Source organism: Tamandua tetradactyla, chromosome 23 (genome assembly GCF_023851605.1).
Source record: "Tamandua tetradactyla isolate mTamTet1 chromosome 23, mTamTet1.pri, whole genome shotgun sequence".
NCBI lineage: Eukaryota > Metazoa > Chordata > Mammalia > Pilosa > Myrmecophagidae > Tamandua > Tamandua tetradactyla.
The window spans coordinates 19,662,786-19,683,194 of record NC_135349.1 but is presented as its reverse complement, the minus strand read 5'-3'; the positions used below and the strand labels follow the sequence as shown (position 1 = coordinate 19,683,194).

Sequence of the window (20,409 nt, the reverse complement as noted above, 5' to 3'; positions counted from 1 at the left end):
ATTATATAGTTTTTTCAGCAGGAGAAATGCTATACCCGTATTCCAATTGTTACTTCTAATTTCTCAATATGAAAGGTTTAACAACACAGAAATATCACATTCTGCTAGGTATACAATTTTAGTTTGGGATAAAATAATTATATGGAGTACTTAATGAAATCAATAAGGTCTTATCTTTTGCTTTCTTCCCCTCTTCCCTACTCTTTCTTTGATACTAGTTAACTCAGTAAGATATAGTGATGAATTCCAGGGACACAAAAACATTTAAAATATAGTCTTTGCCCTAGAGAGATCTACAGTGTAGTGTGTAAAGCAGGTGTACAAACCATACATTATGGGGCAGAGTGATCCTTGCTTAGTGGGAAGAGACTACCAACTAAATCATTGACACAAATTCTAAAGGGGAAGTGACATTTAAGATGGGTCTTTGCCTTTCCTTATTATCTCCCCATTTTCATCCAAAAGTATTGCCAAGTATCCTCTGTAAACAAAAGTATGATCATGCTAGTATTTTGATAAGCATTCCTCACTGGCTTCTCTAGCCTGCAGTGCATGGCTTACATGTTTCAGACAGGCTTTTGAGGACCCAAAGAATTAGGTTATTAACAATTTTGGCAACACAGCTTCCCACTCTTCCTTTTATCCACTGAGTGTGAGCCAAACCAGACTATTTAAAATGTTTTCCACCTCTAGAATTTTTTTATATTCCTCTTGCTGAAATAATTTTCTCCTATTCTATTCTTAAATACCAAAAAGGATTCCATTCTCACCCTTTAAAGATTATCTATAATGCTAACTATTCTCATGAAACATCCACTTTTCCCATAGTTTGAAATAGCCATTCCCACGGCTTAAACCCTGATAACCCTCTGTATGAACTTTGTCACATCCTTATTGCATTCAGCTACAGCTTAGTTATTATTGTACAGTTTATCTCTTCTAGTAGACATCTACTCATTAGATTGGAGTATCAGTCATAGGTTAGAACTCAGCTCAAATACCATCTCATGAAGAAAGGCTTATGTGACCATCTCCAGAATGTGTGAGGTGTTTCTCTTTTTTTACCAGCATTCTACACATTAAATCTGTAGCTGTAGTGGAAGCTACTGCATATATTAGCATGTGATAGGCCTGAGACAAAGACCATCTCTTCTTCACTCATTCCTTCCTAGTTTGCAGCATAAAGTTGATGCTTGCTCAATGTTTCTAAACAAAATTAAGAATTACGAATAGATAATTCATCTTGTACCAATTAGAAGACTCAGGTATTCTGCCTCCAACATTATAAAAATTTAATTAATTTCAGAAGAGGGTGATGGGATTACTGTATAAGAACTTTTCAGACGTGATAAAGTCCTACATTTCTCTCGTCCCAGATACCACCAAGTTTTTAGATTATTAGGAAAATCCACATTGCCTTCATGATTTCCTTAATTGTGGTAGTCTCTAAGAAATCATAAAGTCTTAAAATACATGTTGTATATGTACATATCCTATTATAGATATACAGATTATTATACTTATATTTCCTGCCTTTTTGTTTATTCTTACTTATATTAATTCTTTCCATTAGAGTTCTGATACATAAAATTAATATACACATTTCTATTTCCAGTCCAGAATGATTTAAAAATAACTTCGGTTCAAACCTTATACATAAACAAGAAAAAGATTAGTTGTTCATTGCTTGAAAATACATGCTAAATCACAGGTTTTTCCAAAATATTGTAAAGTCCCTTTGTATCATCATTTTGAATATGTAAGCATTGATTAAATTTGAAGTAGCCAAATACATAGCTATTTTTACTTGGAGGAGGTTTGTTTCTGCAACTTACATAACATAAAATTTTAGAGAAACAACAATAAACTATTCCTATAATATAATGTTGAATCATATATAAATTGTAATGAATTAAAATACAGTTGGTATATGAGAACATTTTTGTAAGGAATTTTTAATTCCTCACCAAATTAGTGTGCTTTATTATCCAACAGGATGCTTGATCCCTATGCCTGATGTTCATCAAATAAAGTGTCACTAATTACTGTAAGATAAATTAGACATCATTAAGGCTGTTTTTCCACTATACTCATGTGATAGTTATTAAAAGAAAAAAACAATCCTCATATATACTGAAGTTATATGAAAAGCAGTAATTTATTCATTTTATTCAGTGCCAATGGATAAAGATTTATACTTAAAATTGTTTGTTCAATTGAAAACTTTTAGAAAGTAAAGAAAAAAGTTAATATTTATTTTTTCTTAGAGAAAATTTTCATTTAGTATAACAGTAAACATGTAGTAAAACCCAAATGTCCATTTCACTTTTAAAGAAAAGTACAACCCATTTTCTTTATTTTACAGTTGTATTTGGACAGTTTGCCTATTTTCAGACAGCGCTGAATGATTTAGCAGTTATTCGATGGAGCCCATCCACAGGCTAGGCTTCTCAGCTTGCTCTCTGGGTCTCATTCAGGTAAACTTTCAGAGAATTTTGTCTTCAATTCCATTTAGACAATTATGGTGATAAATTTTAAACTTTCCTGTTTCTTCTCTTTTTTTATTTTTTGATGAATGAGAAATTGAATCATCTTGGATTTGCTTGTTTAATTATATCCTATTTTAGATATAAGATTTCAAAAGTGTTTTACACTACATGTAAAAGTCCTTGCCTTTATCATTTTACTTACCAAAATTGTGGAGAATATAGTGGCATCTCAACAAAAGAGGCAAATGCAAGAAAAAAAAAAGGGAATGATAAAATGCCCTGTGCATTTTATTTTCCATTCTTTCTGAATCTTCCTCCTGGAGATGAACACTGAACATTTTGGTATAAATCATTCCCAACTTCTAAATACATGCATGTCAAAAGCTGAGCTGAGCTGAGAGAGCTTAGTTGAGCTGCCAGTTGTTGAAAGTAGCAGATTAAAACAATCAAAGTCAAAATGGATAAATAGTGAAGCTTTTAGTTATTTACTGCAGTGGTATAAGCAAGAGATTAATCTGGGGAAAAGCATCAGCTTCCCTCTATTGTTCTCCATGATACCAGCACCAATGGACAAGAATAAGCTGGATCAGCTTGGGTGTATGGATGTCTCATGACCAAGCAAAGACTTCTGCAGTTTTAGAGAGCTGGGGGCTGGGAGAGGAGCAGGCTATGTATGGAAAAGTACTGAGTACTGAGTCAAAGGGGAAGATAGTGCCTTCAAGATCTCCTATGCCCAACCCCCCATCCTCTGCATAAGAAGGTCTCAAGAAAGACACCTGAAGATGACCTTGGGTTAGCAATGTAGATCTGCATAAGAATAGGACCTGCCCTGGGGGATCTGAGGCCTTAAACTGTAACCTCTTGCAGGAACTACTAGTGCCCTGACTGTGCTCTTAGTATGTGTGGGGGGCAGCTCCACCTACTTCTCACCAGGAGGCCCATCAGGTAAAGTCTTTGCAAATGCTGAAAAAAGCTGGATTCCTCAATGCACATAGAGATTTATTTTACACTTACACACACAGGTATAAATACACATATGCATGATTCTATGCATGTATATTTGCACGTGTACATAGATGGGACTTTTGTTAAGCATGAGATATTATTTCATAATTTATTTTTCACCCCATTCTTTCACTTCAAATTTTATAGAGGTCTTTCTCTATAAAAACTATAAATATATATCAAATAACAGTACTTTATTTCCAAATAGTATTCTTTTTTATCAAGATAGCATGATTTATTTAAATCAACCCCACATTGATGAACGTAGCTATTTATTTAAACTAAGATTACATTTTTAAGATTTACCAAAGTGCAGTACAATGACCTATGTGCGTTATGGGCTTTGGTGAAATAAGGTTAAAAATGTAGTTATTTTCTGTTTTTCACCATTATTAACCAAAGTTCTTTAGAACTTGTGCCTGTTATTTTCTTCCGATGTCGATATATTCCTAGAAATGCATCAAAAGATGCATTTTTAAATTGATGCTACATATGAACAAGTCTACCTCTAAAGTGCTTACTTATGCCAATTGACACTCCCCTTAGATGTGCTTGAGAAAAATCATTCCCGTATTTTCCAAGCATTTGAAAAAGCTAAAAATATATTTCAGAATGCTTGTTCTGAATTCTTTAAAATTTTTTAATCAGCTTTGAATTTAAAGAAACTTTCTTGATTCTAAGCCAAATTCTAGTAAGTAATTATCAAATTAAGATGATTTTGAGTAAATGATTCATCCACTACTTAGTTATCCTACATCATCAACCATTTGGCCCATTTATCAGTGTTTTCTTCAAAAGAAAATTTAAATGAGATAATGATTAAAATCATATTTGATGAAAGGCATAGTCAAGAAAAGTGTTTTAGTAACTTGATAGAAACAATGGGTTTGTCTCCTTGAACCCCAAACAGTTGTTTTCTAAAAGTTCAAATATTAATTTAAAATTGCCAATTGATAATTAATTTCCAAAATATTATGTTCCACCAGAGTTCTGTGTGTTTTCTGGTTTCTATGTATTATCTCTGTTTTTATTTCCAGGAGAAACATTGCCTTTGGCAACATCAAATCAAATTCTGTTCAGATTCAGCACAAAAAGTCAGGAGAATCCATTTTGTTTACCAGGGTAAATATTTTGCATTTTTATCTTCTCATAATACAGTACATATCACTACTTTCAAACAAAGTGCTGGAGGCATCTGAGTTGCATTTTGTGATAAACAGCGAATTTAAGGTGTTTACATATCTGTAATAAAAATAATTTTTAAAAAATATTAAATATTTCTTTGACACTTAAATTTGGTATTTCTCCTACAAAGACACAATAATGTCCCATTTATCCACTACTATAAGAAAACAGAAACTGATCAAATTTCCTTCGTGTAGCATTTCACATTTTCAAAATAATTGCAAATGTTATAATATTTTATCTAATTAAATAAATTGCTTCATAATAGATTTATGAGGGTGTTTCAGCAATCATTTTAATGAAAATACAATTAAAATCCATTATACAATTGTGCATCTTATTGTAAACATAATATTAAAATTTCATCAAAGCAATTAAAAAAAATAAGTTATGAACTCACTCATGCTTGTAACATCCTAGCTAAATGCCAATTTAATCTGTTTTGTTTTGTTAACCATTAGTACTTCTACACACCTTTATATTTATTTTTAAATTTGGAGTTTATTCAAAATGTTTGAGATTGCTCAAAGATCATTTTCTGGCAAGTAAAGAATTTTTCAGTGTTGATATTTTGTCTTTATTTTGCATATTCATTAGATGAACCCAGAAAAATACCAAAGAAAATCTTCATACATTTTCAGAAGCATGAAGAATGGTTTTATATCTGACTTGTAATGAGAACACAGGTTGAGATTTTAATGAGATTATCATCTTCAGAGATAAACTGTGTGTTCAAAAATAAGAAGCAATATTTAGTTTATCCAAGTCTCTGTTTTGCCTGAGGCTAGAGATATTACTGGCTTCTTTTGAATATTTTTTCAAAAGCAGAAGAAAATCATTTCCTAGTCATGATATTTTCCCTTTAATAAAAATTTATCCAGGAAACATTCTTGAAAATATTGTGTTTTTCAAATAATTACAGTGAATAACCATTGTATCATTTATAAATAATTCCTAATAATCTCACACTGCAAAATTCATCCTTCAAAATATTTCAGTATAAAAACTTTTCAGTGTTCAACAGTGAAATGAAATAAAGAGGAATGAAAAGTATAGAAATCTGTTTAAACACATGACTAGGATAAAAATATCTTTCATCCAAATTAAATAATGACTGGCAGAACGATGATGATGTTGAAGTCAGTTTCATTGTTCTAAATTACCCTTTTGGTTAAATGCAAATAATCACACCAGTATTAAAATGTGAAACTTCTATGGAGTCAGTTTAAACAACCTGTCTCTTAATTTTCTTCACATGAATTTAATATTTCTTTGCCAAGAGCAGACTTGAAAATCAAAGTAAGGTGGTGGTGTGACATATAAAGAGATTGGATAATATATATTGATAATACTAGAAAAATACAAGTTATTGGCATTGCCAACCTTCAAAAGTTTCTTTCACTTTCTAATAGAGAGTAGAAAAGCCATCTGGTAATCTGATCAAGTATCTCATGCAAATGACCCAATGTCTATCCTACCTTCATATGTTATCCTTGAAGGCATACTTCAAAAAAACTTTTTTTATTTAAAGTAATACATTGTCACTACAATATGTATGATACAGAAAAGTAGAAGGAAAGGACAATCATTTCTAGAAGAAATATACTTTCCTAGTATTTTCAAAGAGATAATGACTCCAACATCTTCAAAATCTGATAAAGTTCCAGTATAACTCCATTTCTTGCCTTGTTCCAACAACTGAGGTTATGCAAAAATTGATTTTTTTAATCAAAGCTAAACCCTTTGGAGCTAAAGAACTAGGATTGTAAATGCAATTTATAAGCCACACAACAGCAACTGGGAAGGTTTTTCAATACACATGAAAAGTTAAATTGAACACTGCTTCCTGAAAGATAGTAGTTATATTGAAGGCTAGAAATTATTTGAGCTCTTTTGTGAAAATTTTTCTGAATGGTGCTTTCATATACCACCTACAGCCTGAGTCTTTCATGAATTATTAAAGCTTTAAATTGCACAGCAGCTTTATGACTTCTGTTGTTATAGAATATCTAACCCTAGTTAACAGACAGTTCAGTCCTAAAGAGCTGTTAATGACTTCAATGAAAAATAAGTGTAGCAGTGTCAGGGTGAAAAAATTTATATGTGACCCCAGGTATACAAAGATCATTTTCTCAAGACCTCTGTTCTCTACCTATAGCATCTGATTCTGCAACTGGGGAGACATTAATGATGGTATTACCACGCCCAAGAACTTGTGAAGAGATAGGAACCACAGAGGCTTTTTAATGGAGTACTTTAATAACTTATGCTTTGCTGTTTCCTTCTCCCCTATCTTAATAAGGAGTAAAGGCAAGTTAGGATATATGGGCACCCAAAGAAAGATAATATGAGGGGACTCTTCATAATAGAATGCTTTGCACCTGTGAGGAGTTTTATTTGTTTGCTGGGTGCTAGGTAATGAATATTCATGAGACATTAGCCAGTCTGAGAGGAGTGAAGCCTTCACAAGTCACATGCCTCTAGTTAAGAGAGTAGTGTAGAGACTGAAGTAATTGACCATATGTTAGCAATATATTTCTGAGACAATAACTTGCACTCTATAAACATGGGACTCAGACTGGTCCAGCCTTTCATCCAGCTCTGAATCAGCAGCCATGGACCTCAGTTATGTGATAGCCAAATAAGGTGTAGAAACAAAGCTATGGTTTGAACTTATCCTGAAAAAATTCTAATTTTCCTTCTCCTAAGAGGTGTGTTTAATTATTCTATCATTCCAGTTCTTGACCCATGTAATATTTTTTCCTGTGTGAACAAACTTTCCTGAAGACAGAGGGAGGAATACTTGTATTAAATACTCAACATTTTCTAACAGTTTTTTAGATTTCCTTTCAGGTGTCAAGAAGAAAGCATTTCCCACCCTCATTCTGTAGCTTCCAAAGAATGTGGGGACTCTCATAGCCTCCCCTCCACTTCTTAAGCTCCCTAACTCATTTACAGTTTGCCAGATACTGGCAGAACATGAAATCACTTAATACGGTTATATAGTTTTAATGATTTTTTGTCATTTCACAGAAAATATGTGGTGGAATTGCACATAATGTCAATGTATTCTTACATCAATGAGAGAGTCAAAATTCATGTTTAGTTCAAATTGCTGACATAAATGCTTTAGAAAATTGGCATGTTGGAGACCCATATAACCGTTAGTTATGGTTAGCTTAGTAAGACTAGCACAGCCAATGTTTCTCCCAGGATTAGAATAGACTTTTGATTCTATTCTATGAAGTAATTGCATTGCATTTGGAGACATTTCTCTTTTTTTGCTGTAAATTTCAGTATTTCAAAGCTAGATTGAATTTTGTCAGGGTGAGATATTTTACAACAGAGACCAACAAAGGCAAAGCAAATATTCTTCTCTTCTTTCCTGCTGACTCACTTGATACTTAATGGAAAGGTAGTAAAAAATCATGACCTTCTCTTCTCTTCTCTGTGACTACAAAATATGTTGAATATGTCTAATTTAAACTTGGTGACTGACAGTGGGTCTCATCAATATACTGTTATTTTTGCCTTTTATTGATACTTGTCTTTTCCAATATATAGTCTATTTTTGTCATATTTATTTTGATATAGAATTCAGCACTTCCTTGAGTTTCCTCAAAATAATTCATTCACACTTAAATTAATAAACTGAAGATTTTACTGAATATCTCAAAGGGAAAAGGAAGCCATTGTTTTGTCATATTTTCCCTCAGTGTACAACATAGGAATGCCAATTGGCTTGTCTCTGCCTTTCCAAGTCACAGTTACTGGTCACCAACTCAAGCCTAGAGTTTCGTCTCCACCCTCATCTGACACAGCATCTTGCTTCCAAGCCTTCCCACTGTAATTTTCCCAGACTAACTCATGGCTTTTCTATTTTAGGATTTTTCTACTGGAAAGACTCACTCTCCTTGGCATTAATGTTAATAAAGGTAATTGAAAGGAATTGTTAAAAAATAAACAACATAAGAAACATGGAATACCTTTTTCTAAGTTTGGTTAAGAATTTACCCTAAGATTTTCCTTGCTTAGCATCCTTCCTAGGCATGCAAATACATGTTTCTGTTTATTTTTACCAAGCCTTCATCTGCTTTTAGATGGCATACATCATGAGGCTTAGTTGTTTCATTTCTACTTCTAAGAAATTCCCATTTCTATCAAGAGTTTATAAAATGTGCAAATTTTTATAAAGAAGATTGGATATAAAATTTTGTTCATCATTCAGTAAAATATGTTTGAATTTGTTGGCCAGCAATGACTTGTTGAATCAGATTTTTGAAACTCCAGAGAAGAATGACTCTAAGAAACAGAAAATGTCCCTCAGTCAGCAAATGAAGTAGAAAAGACTAATTCACATAGGTATTGCAAGTGATTCCTACATGCATTCAGATTTATTATTAATTTTCTCCATCTGCTCCAAAAGAGGTGCAATAATAGACAGCATATATGCAGCTGTCCTTTAAAATATTTGTGGTAGTTAAAGATGATTAATAAATCTACCACATTATTTTTCTTGTCAGATTTGCACGTATTCACAGAACTGCCTACCTTTAGCATTATAAAACCCCAAAGGACAGCATCCATTCTGGGAATCAACATAATAATTTGGATTGAAAAGTCAATCATTTTATTTATTACCCTCTATTCCAGACTGATTTCCCTCTTCACTTTTCCACTGAGTTGATTTCAATTTTGTTTCACAGCGGTGTGAAACATTTACAAAAAGGTAGAGAATAATTACTATAGAAAATAGAATTTCTCTCTGATGCTGCCTGAAACTGATGCTGTCCAGGTTAAGGGCAGGAACTAGAGAATTAGCCAAGAAGAAAAAGGTAGAGAATATTGTTTTATTCTTTTCTGAGACATTACATGAAGGTTTGATGTCTCAATGACAGAGCTGTCCTCTGTTCCACTTTCACAGAAACTTAAAATTGGTCTCTTCAGTTTTTAATCATCTTCCTCTATAATTTCATCCAAATCCAGGTGTTATTCATTTACTGTTATTTTCCTTGAAATAGACAAGGATGAAATTCATGAGGCAAGTTTTAAAAGGGCCATGAGTCCAAGTAGCCTAAGATACTCTGATCCTCCTCTTGTCAAAGCTGAAATGACAATGATATTCTGGAAATATACAAATGAAGCCAATTAGACAAAAGTAGAACCACAAATAGCTAGTACTTTCAATGTAGTTTATCCTGGGTAGAAAAACTTACTATTATAGATATTTCTTATTTTTTTTTAGTATTCTTGAGAATTGACTGTGAATGTCTCCATGGGATATCATTTTTTTCTTTCATATCACCATTCAATTGTAACAAAATACTTGTGTAAAAATATGAAAAATATAATTTTAAGCAACATTTTATTATAATGGTAAATTATGATTATTTTGCACTCCACTTTTAGTTATAGAAAAGACCAATTCTGGTATATTCTTAATAATTTCAACTATAGCAATTAAATGGTATATAATTTGACTAACTAGCCTTTTGATAGAAAATGTTTGCAATGCTAGTGAAACATAGCTTAATCAGAATAATCTGACAACCATTCTTAAGGAATTGCCTTTTTCGAAGCAATTACACAACTGGTGTCTGTCACAGCACATTTTCAATTCAAAAAATGTTGCCAATATGCTAGGAAAAGCAGTTTGTAGGCAGAATCATTCTTTTTAAAGAATAGAGTACATGAATACATTCTCTCACAGGGTTGTGTTTTGGGTGGAGAAATACAAAAAGTGAGAATAATGAGATTCTAGAGATACTATTATCCTAAAGATAAGCACATAATGACTTTACACAGCAGACAACAAAACCAAAATAGATTTCGGAGTGCAAAACTTGTGGATCTGTTTTCAAAGAGTTGATTTGACAAACTTCTTTGCCAATTGAAATATTTTTCATGCCTTATCTATGCCCCTTGTGATAAACATAAAATGTTCTTCAAGCTGGTAAATTCTGTTATATTCCCTAAATTGATTTCTCACTCTGTGCATTACATTAAAAATCATGTGTCAGAACCAATATCCAAAGGCCAAAACAAATGCACCTGTAATCAAACAAATTGGATTTATTAGTTCCTCCAACAAGGAAAACCAAACACCATGGGAAACTTAGGGATGGCTAAGTTAGAGGTATCAGGAAGGGCTTATTATAGGATTTTGGCTGTATTAGGGGATTTGGGAGAGGATGCAAGGCAGTGTGGGTTGCTCTGGATTGGGTGCTGTCAAGAGGCTGATTATATTATTGAATAGCCTTATTTTGATCCAGGAGGTAAAATGAATGGAATGAAGCTAAAATAAGAATTAGTAAAGAACTCTTGTTAACCAAAAGAGGGACATTTTTGGTCTTTTATGCTCTTTTCATAATGTTCTTGATACTGTTTGTGATCAGATATGAATACAAAGAGGTCTCAGAGTGACCTCATCTGATGTTGATGTTCTGTGAGACTGTTTATTTTTAGCAGGAGAACATCCCAACCTAGTTTTTGGTGTTAGCTACCAGCTGACAGATGTCAGAACTGTTTTTTTTTCTTTGTCACACCTTTAGGCAGTCTAATGGCTTCACCAGATGGAATATTTTATTGAACTTTACTATCTTTTTTTTCTCTTTGCATTTGGAAAGCATACAATTATACTATTAAGCATGCATTTTAAAACTACACACCATCTCACTAAGTATTAGAATGATCATTTATGGAAATATCCTACCTCCTCTACCCTTGCACTCCAACACAGCTGCTCTCTCAGCCCCTACACCCCTCTGAGGACAACTGAGTCCAATGAGAAGACCCAGGGAAAAGAGATGATAGGCTCTATTTTATATCTAATTCTGCCCCCAGCAGTGGTATCTAAACTAGCTTTCTCGAATAATCTCTTCCAAGTGTTTCCATTTGGAATGAATTATTTAATTTCTCTATTTTCCCATAGCACATTCATTATCATATCACAATTGCCATATATAACTATGCCTTTATACATTGGCTTTTCTCACTAGGCTCTAAGGTCCTTAAGTATGAAGATAAATTCTTAGTCATCTCATTATCACTAGCAGGATGAAATGAGTGTTCAATTAGTTGTAATTGCCTGACTATCAATCAGTCTTCCTAAGGCATGAATTCTATTTAGGCCCTGGTTTCCATGTCTAAAAATGAGGTTAGAAAGATGGTTATTGGGATTAATATGAGGATGAAATAAAGGTGAAAGTATTCCAAAAAGTGTTGTTTTAAATACATAGACCATGATCTTGCTCCCTTTTCTCACAATTTCTACATAGTGTTCCGGATTATGTTTCTTTGCTTGGAATAAAAAATTCATACTTAAAAATTATTAATTTTTACATCAATACAAACTCTTACTGGACTCATTTTGAATTTCTTTTAAAGGAAATACCTTGGCTTCTTCATGAAGATACATTTGGTTGTATTGTGTGTGTTTTACTTTTAGCTGTTCCTTGCACCAGTGATACACAGTGCAGCTCTGTCCCAGAGCCCAGATATGGAAGGAGAATTGGCTCTGAATTCTCAACTGGTTCAATTGTTTGATTTGAATGTAACCCAGGATACTTACTTCAAGACTCCACAGCTATCCACTGTCAGTCTGTACCTAATGCTTTAGCTCAGTGGAATGACACAATACCAAGTTGTGTAGGTAAGCACGTCATGGTGATATCTGAAAACTTGCATGAGGATGTAAATCAGAACTTAGGAGCAGCTTTAGAGAACTGCTTCCCAATGCATATATCCTGTCTAAACAAATTGAATTGATCATGCTTATGACCTATTTAAGGAATAATTTGTTTTATCAGAAATAATTGAGTAGCAGCCAAACCCTAAAAATATTGCTGTGTTTCATAAAATAACTAGTCAGATTAATGAATGTGAGACATGTTTTCCTTCTCAGTATATATTAAGTATGTCATCAACCCTAAAACCATGAATATACAACAAAATTTCATTTGGGGAAAATAATTATAATGTTGATTGGTTATATCACTCGTGTAATTCACTTTTAATAAATTTATGCTGATGAATGTTTGAAAAGCAATAGGTTAATGCAGACTGAATAACAATCACATTTTTAGTTATAGTTTATTTCCCTCATTTTGTATAAGATCCTCTAGTGCAATCAGGATTAGCCGTCAAATTCATTTGTACATTTTACACATCTCTTTTCCTCTCTGAACTTGTTCATAAAAATCCCATTAAATTATTTGAAATTGTATGTCTGCATTTAAAGAGAAGTTTCTCAAGGGTTCTTAAATTGTAGTAGATCAATTATTCTAAAGAGAATCAGTATCAGAGTAGGCATTAAGTAAAGCCCTTTCTTTGAGAACCTAAACAATTAATTTATAGACTCAAGTTCTACAATTTATTAGCATAATAGAAAATAATCAATAGTATTTCCATTTAAAAAAAAAGGATGAGCTATTGCCTTGGCTAAATAATGTCAATTAAAGTTTCATAGTACATGTAAAATTTCTCTTAAAATCTCATCACATGTTGGATAAGAGTGGCTCAGTGGCAGAATTCTTGCCTGCCATGCTGAAGACCCAGGTTCAATTCCTGGAGCCTGTCCATGTCAAAAATAAATAATAAAATAAACAAATGAATAACTAGAATAAAGAGGGTGGTGCGATGGTGGCTCAGTGGCAGGGTTCTCACTTGCCATGCTGGAGGCCTGGGTTCAATACCTAGTGCCTGCCCATGCAAAAAAAAAAAGAAAATGCCATTACACACCTGGGTGCGTGGGTGGTTCAGTGGTAGAATGGGCATCTTTCATGTGGAGACCTGGGTTTGATTCCCAGGTCATGCACCCAAAAGAAAAATAAATCTAATCACACACCAAAAGAAAGCCAGATACCAAGTTAATATTGTTCTTCATTGTATTTTATTTTTATTAAATGTGGCTTTGTCTTTTAGTCCCTTGCAGTGGCAATTTCACTCAGCAGAGAGGTACAATCCTATCTCCTGGTTACCCTGAACCGTATGGTAACAACTGAAACTGTATATGGAAAATCATAGTTACAGAGGGGTCAGGCATTCAGGTGAGTGCACAAGGCCCTGAGTCCTCAAATAACCAGTGCTAAGCTAGGGCCCATGGGGTAGTTCTTGTTCTTTTTCTATTTTTTTTTTCATTTCTTTTTGTATTGGCTATTTTCAATACATAGACTGCAATCTCTCTCTTTTCTTATGATTTCTACATAGTGTTTGAATCATGTTTCTTTACTTGGAATTAAAATAATAGACGTGTTGAGTGAAAACAATATAAAACTGCTATTTGTGGAAATTTTCAGGTGCCTTTTCATGGATTCTTTTCTTTTTTTTTTTTTTTTTGCCTTTCTCTTATTCATGTGTTTTTAATCTTGTGAAAAACCCCATGTGATTAATTTGCTCAAACTGAAAATAAATATTAGTTTAATTTTATTGTTTGGTAGATTCAGGTGATCAGCTTTGCCACAGAACAGAATTGGGACTCACTTGAGATTTATGATGGTGGTGATATGACAGCATCTCACCTGGGAAGTTTGTCAGGTAAGACAACAAATACCAAGGCTTGTTTCTTTGTATATGGATCAAAAACAATAAACAAAACACTCAATGTCAATTTTTCCCACAACTCTCCCATATCCATAATAGTATCTCTAGTATCAAGAGTCTAAGCCACCCAAAAAAGGTGAGAAAAAAGAAAGCTTTATTCCCTAGGAGCAGGAACATCAGTCTGTAAATGAGACTGGCCTACCTTCCAGCTCTTAGCAGAGATTTTTGTTTTATTAATTTAAAAAAATTGACAACAAACAAAACATTAAGATATCATTCCATTCTACATATACAATCAGTAATTCTTAATATCATCACATAGTTGCATATTCATAATTTCCTAGAACATTTGCATCGATTTAGAAAAAGAAATAAAAAGACAACAGAAAAAGAAATAAAACAATAACAGAGAAAAAAAAGGTTATACATACCATACCCCTTACCCCTCACTTTCATTTACCACTAGCATTTCAAACTAAATTTATTTTAACATTTGTTCCCCCTATTATTTATTTTTATTTCATATGTTCTACTCTTCTGTTGATATAGTAGATAAAAGGAGCATCAGACACAAGGTTTTCACACTCACAGGGTCTCATTGTGAAAGCTATATCATTGTTCAGTCATCATCAAGAAACATGGCTACTGGAACACAGCTCTACATTTTTAGGCAGTTCCCTCCAGCCTCTCCACTACATCTTGAACAACAAGGTGATATTTACTTAATGCATAAGAATAACCTCCAGGATAACCTCTCGACTGTTTGGGATCTCTCAGCCATTGACACTTAGTCTCATTTCACTCTTCCTCCTTTGGTAGAGAAGGTTCTCTCAATCCCTTGATGTTAATTCTCAGCTCATTCTAGGGTTTTTCTGTCCCTTGATGCTGAGTCTCACTTAGCAGAGGTTTTATGTTATAGACCTTGGGCTGGTCAGGAGATAGAGGGGCAAAGAAGAAGGAATATGAAGTGGGGAGTAAGGCATAGATTAGATAACAGTTCTTAGTTCTTAAAAATAGATAACCTAAAGGTAAGTAATCTGGAAAATTATACTCTTCAGTTTCAGGCTTTCATGAAAACAAGATGTTTATGCCTAAAATTTGCAACTCTTTGTTGCATAAGAATTGTAGAAATCTTAACCTTTTTACATCAGATGTTCCCCTACTTACTTGTAAATAGTAGCAGACATGAAATTGCAGTCAACCTCATTTAGTCCTGTCTGACTCTTTGTTCCACTTCCAATGCTCACATATTTATTTGAGTAATAAAGAGTTTTCTTTCAAAATGTTCCCTTCAGCTGTGCAGTTCTTTCTCTTCCCATTGCCCATAAACTTTTTTTTTTAGGAATAAACAGTAAAGTTTATTAAAAGAGAAGTTTCTTAAAAGTGAGAGTACATGTCTAAGAGGTTAACATGGACATGGCTGAGGGAGGGACATACACTGAGTGGAATGGGCCAGCTTATTTTATAGGAAAGTTCTGTGGATAACAGGTTTCAGTAGTAGCCTTTGAATACTAGGTATCTTCTTTGTTCTAGGAAGCAATAGCTAGCAGAATTTGTGATTTGTTGTCATATACCTACAATTTGTCTTTGCCCATTGTCCATAACCTTTATGCAGGACCCTAGTCCCTTTTCTTTCATACTAGCAGGTTCCTGCCTCTAGACCTTTGTCACTGCTCTCTTCCATTCTCTGTGGTATTAGCCCATCAATCTTCCAGATAGATTAGCTGTCATTAGCTTCATCATAATCATTGTTTTCCCAATCCCCATCATTGACTGAGCTTTTATATTGCCCTGCTAGTATACATTTTTACATGTATTATCTATTTCTTTCCTAACAATAGCACTATGAACAAAGTTTGGTCATTATTGTTTACAAGTGAGGAACAAAGGTTTGGTATTTTAGAATTTTCCAAGGATAGAAAATATGTAATTGGGATTTTAATTGCAGAGCCTGGGTCCAATTGCCTGATTTTGGGATCATATTCTAGGAAAGAGTGATTTAAGCACATAAAAGTTTTTTTTTCTGATGTAACAAAAAATCTAAATACAGAAAGTTTCTTTTTATCTAGTAAATAATACCTTTTCAAAAAGTTCCCATAACTTACTCAATATAAGTATATATAAGTATCTCATTGGCCTGAACTTTTGGTCATATCAATTGCAAAAGAAGACTGGGATTTTTTTTCCTTTTAAACTTAGTATAGTCCTTCCTTAAACAGTATCTCTACTCTATTCTTCCTTGAGAAATAAGAAACAGAAAACCAGTAGTGGGTGGGACATTAAGAACATCTGACACAACTTTCATTTTATCACTCACCTTTTTAATAATAAGTTTCCATGATCTTGTTTCTAGTTGTTAGCAAATAAGTACTTATTTATACAACACAATTTAAGATTTTGTGCAATAAAATGTCAGTCTAACTTTTTACTGTTATCTGTCACACACAATCTATATGATTGTCTTTGTATTATTTATTTATTTTTTGGAGCATTTTTTTTTGCAACAACCGATTACAATTCTTCAGGCTTGATCTCAAATGCTATTTTTTATTTTCCATTACCAGAAAAGATAAAGTTCAGGTTAATATGCATTTTTTTAAAGAATGTGCTCTATATAGCAAGCACAGCGTTTATTGTTAAGGTGAAAAGATCAGGTCTTTTTCATTAAAAACAACAAACAACAAAGCTTAAAATCTTTAAGTAGATCTCAAACTCTCCTTAATCATATCAATAGAAAGTGGTAGGTAAGCAAATGTTAAATGTAGGCATTAGGTGTTATAGGAGGGTAAAAAGCAGTATGATTTCTAGATTTGGGAGAAAGAAAGCTACCTTCAAAAAATTAAAATGTCTTAACCACCAAAATAAGAGGGAGAAGAAATGCTCCAGGCAAAGGGAATCATACAATGTTGTGCTTGTGCAATGTTTATTTGTAATTAGGTATACATTATTTAAGGGAATATATTTTATATTTAAATAAATTCAATTTAAGTGAATGTAAAAACATACTGTTCAGCCTGATTCTCTTAAGTTGATAGAAAACTCATTTATACAAAGCAAATTTATTTTATGTTGCTAGGAATCAACAACAATCATTTTAATTTAATTTCTATCTTCACATTGTTTGAAGTTAAGCAGAGTATTCACATTTTGTAATTTAACATTCAAGATATTTTTTAGAAGTCATAGAGATCCTCAATATGTGGTGTTATGCAATTTTCCTAAGATAAAAACTTGAATTATGGACATTTCTAGACTCCAAGACAGTAGTGTTTTTGTGAGTGAACCCCAATGTAGCTGTTAATTTTCCTTGTCACCTATGCATTCTGTGAGACAGAATATGAGCAAGAGCCATGTTGATGAATTTTGGGTAGTTTATAGCTGTGCCATTAAGGATATCAAGGGTTCCCTTGCATATTCAATTAAGAGAAGTAATCAAGAAAATTCTTTAATTTATGTTTTCTATATAACATAATAATATTTCATATACTATAATGTAGTAAAGAAGAAAGATTCATATTCCCTTCCTGGTTTTCTGCTTTGGTCCATTGAGAACTAGACTTCTGTGCTTTCTCAAAGTTCTATATAAAAGCTTTTGGACACTCTATTCTTTTACTCATTCTTCCCTAAAGGAAGAGGAATGACCCTTCTGATTAGTGAGAGTCTTGTATTCATTGGGTTGAAAAATGTAGTGAACAGAGTCACTGTGGCTTGGTCCTACCATTGAAACCATTATTTGAAGTCCTCTTTGTCTCTTATTCCTCTATTAATAGGCTGGTAGGGCCTCCCTGTCTCTTTCTTTTTCTTTCTTTATGTTTTGGCTGAGGTCAGGTATATCAGGGGTGGCATGGTAGGAGGGCTAGTTTTTGTCTTGGAACATTTTGGTAAATGGTTGCAGAATCTATTTTATCTATTTTCTCTCTCAATCTCTTACTCTCTTTCTACATGCATGCCTCAGAATATAAGGAAGTCCCAAGGCCTAATAGGGTCAGGGAAATAGCAAGGCAAAATTGGCCTCAGGTTTAATAAGTTCACCTTCCTCAGGTTACCAGGAACCCAGCTTCCTTCTTTTGAGTGTTATAAGACATTTTTCATATTTAAAATGTAAAATTTCATTTCTCTTCTTGTAGTGATCTCCTCTTTATTCATTATTGGTCATACAGCTGAAGCAGTGAAGAATGAGTTGTTTAATACTCTGTGAACACAACAGGATTTCTTCATAGTCTAAATTTCACAAGCAATACAATTAATTCTAAGATTTCATATGGGCTAATTTCCTCTTTCCATATATTTATGGAGGTGTTTGGCACAGTTTGTAGCCAAGCAAGAAGGCAGTTGCATGTGATGGTAGCTGGGTAGGTTGGGGGCTGAGGAAAGGCCGGTGAATACATACCTGGAAATTGAGAAGAAAAGGAAGAATGTTGAGGTTAATATGAACCAGATTTGAGAGGGGAGTTAGAAAAATGGCAAAAAGGAAGGCTAGAATGAACTTGTTGGGTTGTATTTGAATTAGATATTTGTATCAACTAATGGTTTTAATATTCATAGATATGGCAATAAATAGCATGCATGTGTATGCACATTGCCTACTTCTCACTTCTAAGAGTTGTTGAGACAGTAAAAGCCCAGTATCAATGAGCATATTTGATACCTATATTTTGGTTTCTAAACATCACTCCAAATACAATTCTCCCCTTAAAGGAACAGGGTTTCTTGGAGAAATGCTGACTTCAAGGCTGTGGTGGGAAAAAAAATACAAGAGGAATGATTTTATATAAAATAGAAATCTGTGAGTCCCTACTTATATACATAAATGAAGGAATGAATGATGAGAAAGCTTTACCTGATTGTAGAAAAAACACTTAACAAATGTAGATGGAAGATGAATTAAAACATCATCATTTGATCCAGAGTAGATTTTTAGCACCAAAGGAAGCTTACAATTGTGGATAAAATTTTGATGATGAACAGGACATTTACATAATCTCATGGTATCTCCCCAAAGGGGGGAATAGTAACTTCACAGTGGAGAATTCTGACAGAAACCATGTTAACCAAGTGATTAATGTTATCACCCAAAATCAGACATCATATTCAATGGTAAACTGATAAATTTGCTCTTGGGAGAAAAAAAAAGTATGATTTGTAGCTTTCTCAATTTTTATGTGTAAATACTCTCACCATGGCTGATTTTAGGAAAACAATGTAATGTCACTGAATGCAGAGATGGGAAAAAATGTGCTGAATCAGCTCCTGCAAGCCAGTACAAAGCATTTTCTGAATAGCAATGTTAAGGTACCATGTGATCAGATGTCCTAAGAAAAATGCACCATCACATTTATGATATCCTGCCAAAAGTGCATAGCCTGAGTTAAGTCATGAAGAATGTTTTAATTTGTGAGCTGCTGGAATGCAATAACCAGAAGTGAAATGGCTTTTAAAAAGTGAATTTATTAATTTGCAAGTTTACAGTTCTAAGGGCATGAAAATTTCCAGATTAAGGCAAGGTAAAAATGTCCAAACAAAGACATCAGGGGAAAGATGCTTTGGGTCAAGAAGGCTGGTGAAATTTGGGTTTCTCTCTCAGCTGAAAAGGCACATGGTGGTTTCTGCTAGCTTTCTTTCCAGGTTTCTTCAAATGTGCCCTTGGAGGCATTTATTTTCTGCATCACCAATGGTCACTGTCTGTGTGGGCTCTGTTCCTTCCAAGCTTTTTCCTAAATGGTTCCCTCTTAAAGAGCTCCACTTAGCAACCCCATTTTGAATGTGTGGAAACACATCTCCATGGAAACCATCTAATCAAAAGTTATCACCCACTATTGGGTAGGTCACATCTCCATGGAAACAATCTAAAGATCCCACCCAGCAATATTGAATGAGAAAAACAAGATATGACTTTTCTGGGATACATAATAACTTCAAACTGGCACATTACACACTTTGGACTCCCAAAACACATGTTCTTTCTAAATACAAAATATATTCATTCCATCACAATAACACAAAGCCTTAAACCATTTCAGTAACAATACAAATGTAATACAAAGTCAGAAACAGTAAAAAATCCCCCAAAAATAAGCTACAGGCAAATTTGTATTTGAGGCAAATTCTCCTCTGACTCTGGACCTGTAAAGCTCAGAACAAATTTTCCACTCCCGACATACAAAGGAGGAACAGTCATAGGATAAATGTT

General features: G+C 33.5%; 1 protein-coding gene across 21 annotated transcripts in view; it reads left to right on the top strand.

Moving 5' to 3' along the window:
* Window positions 1-20,409, top strand: part of LOC143667177 (CUB and sushi domain-containing protein 1-like) — a 315,312-nt gene that overhangs the window by 155,653 nt on the left and 139,250 nt on the right. For 10 of the 21 annotated variants that reach the window (XM_077141080.1, XM_077141094.1, XM_077141087.1 and 7 more), the window contains 6 exons: window positions 2,366-2,477; window positions 4,532-4,616; window positions 8,565-8,614; window positions 12,127-12,330; window positions 13,602-13,726; window positions 14,117-14,213. The exons of 10 other annotated variants lie outside the window; for them this stretch is intronic. Coding sequence is in view for 1 of the 11 variants with exons in the window: in XM_077141095.1 (XP_076997210.1) it covers window positions 14,183-14,213 (31 nt within the window). In the remaining 10 variants the exon portion in view is untranslated. Of the gene's footprint in view, window positions 1-2,365; window positions 2,478-2,967; window positions 3,435-4,531; window positions 4,617-8,564; window positions 8,615-12,126; window positions 12,331-13,601; window positions 13,727-14,116; window positions 14,214-20,409 lie in introns of those variants that run through there. One more of the 21 variants, XM_077141095.1, reaches the window with a different exon arrangement.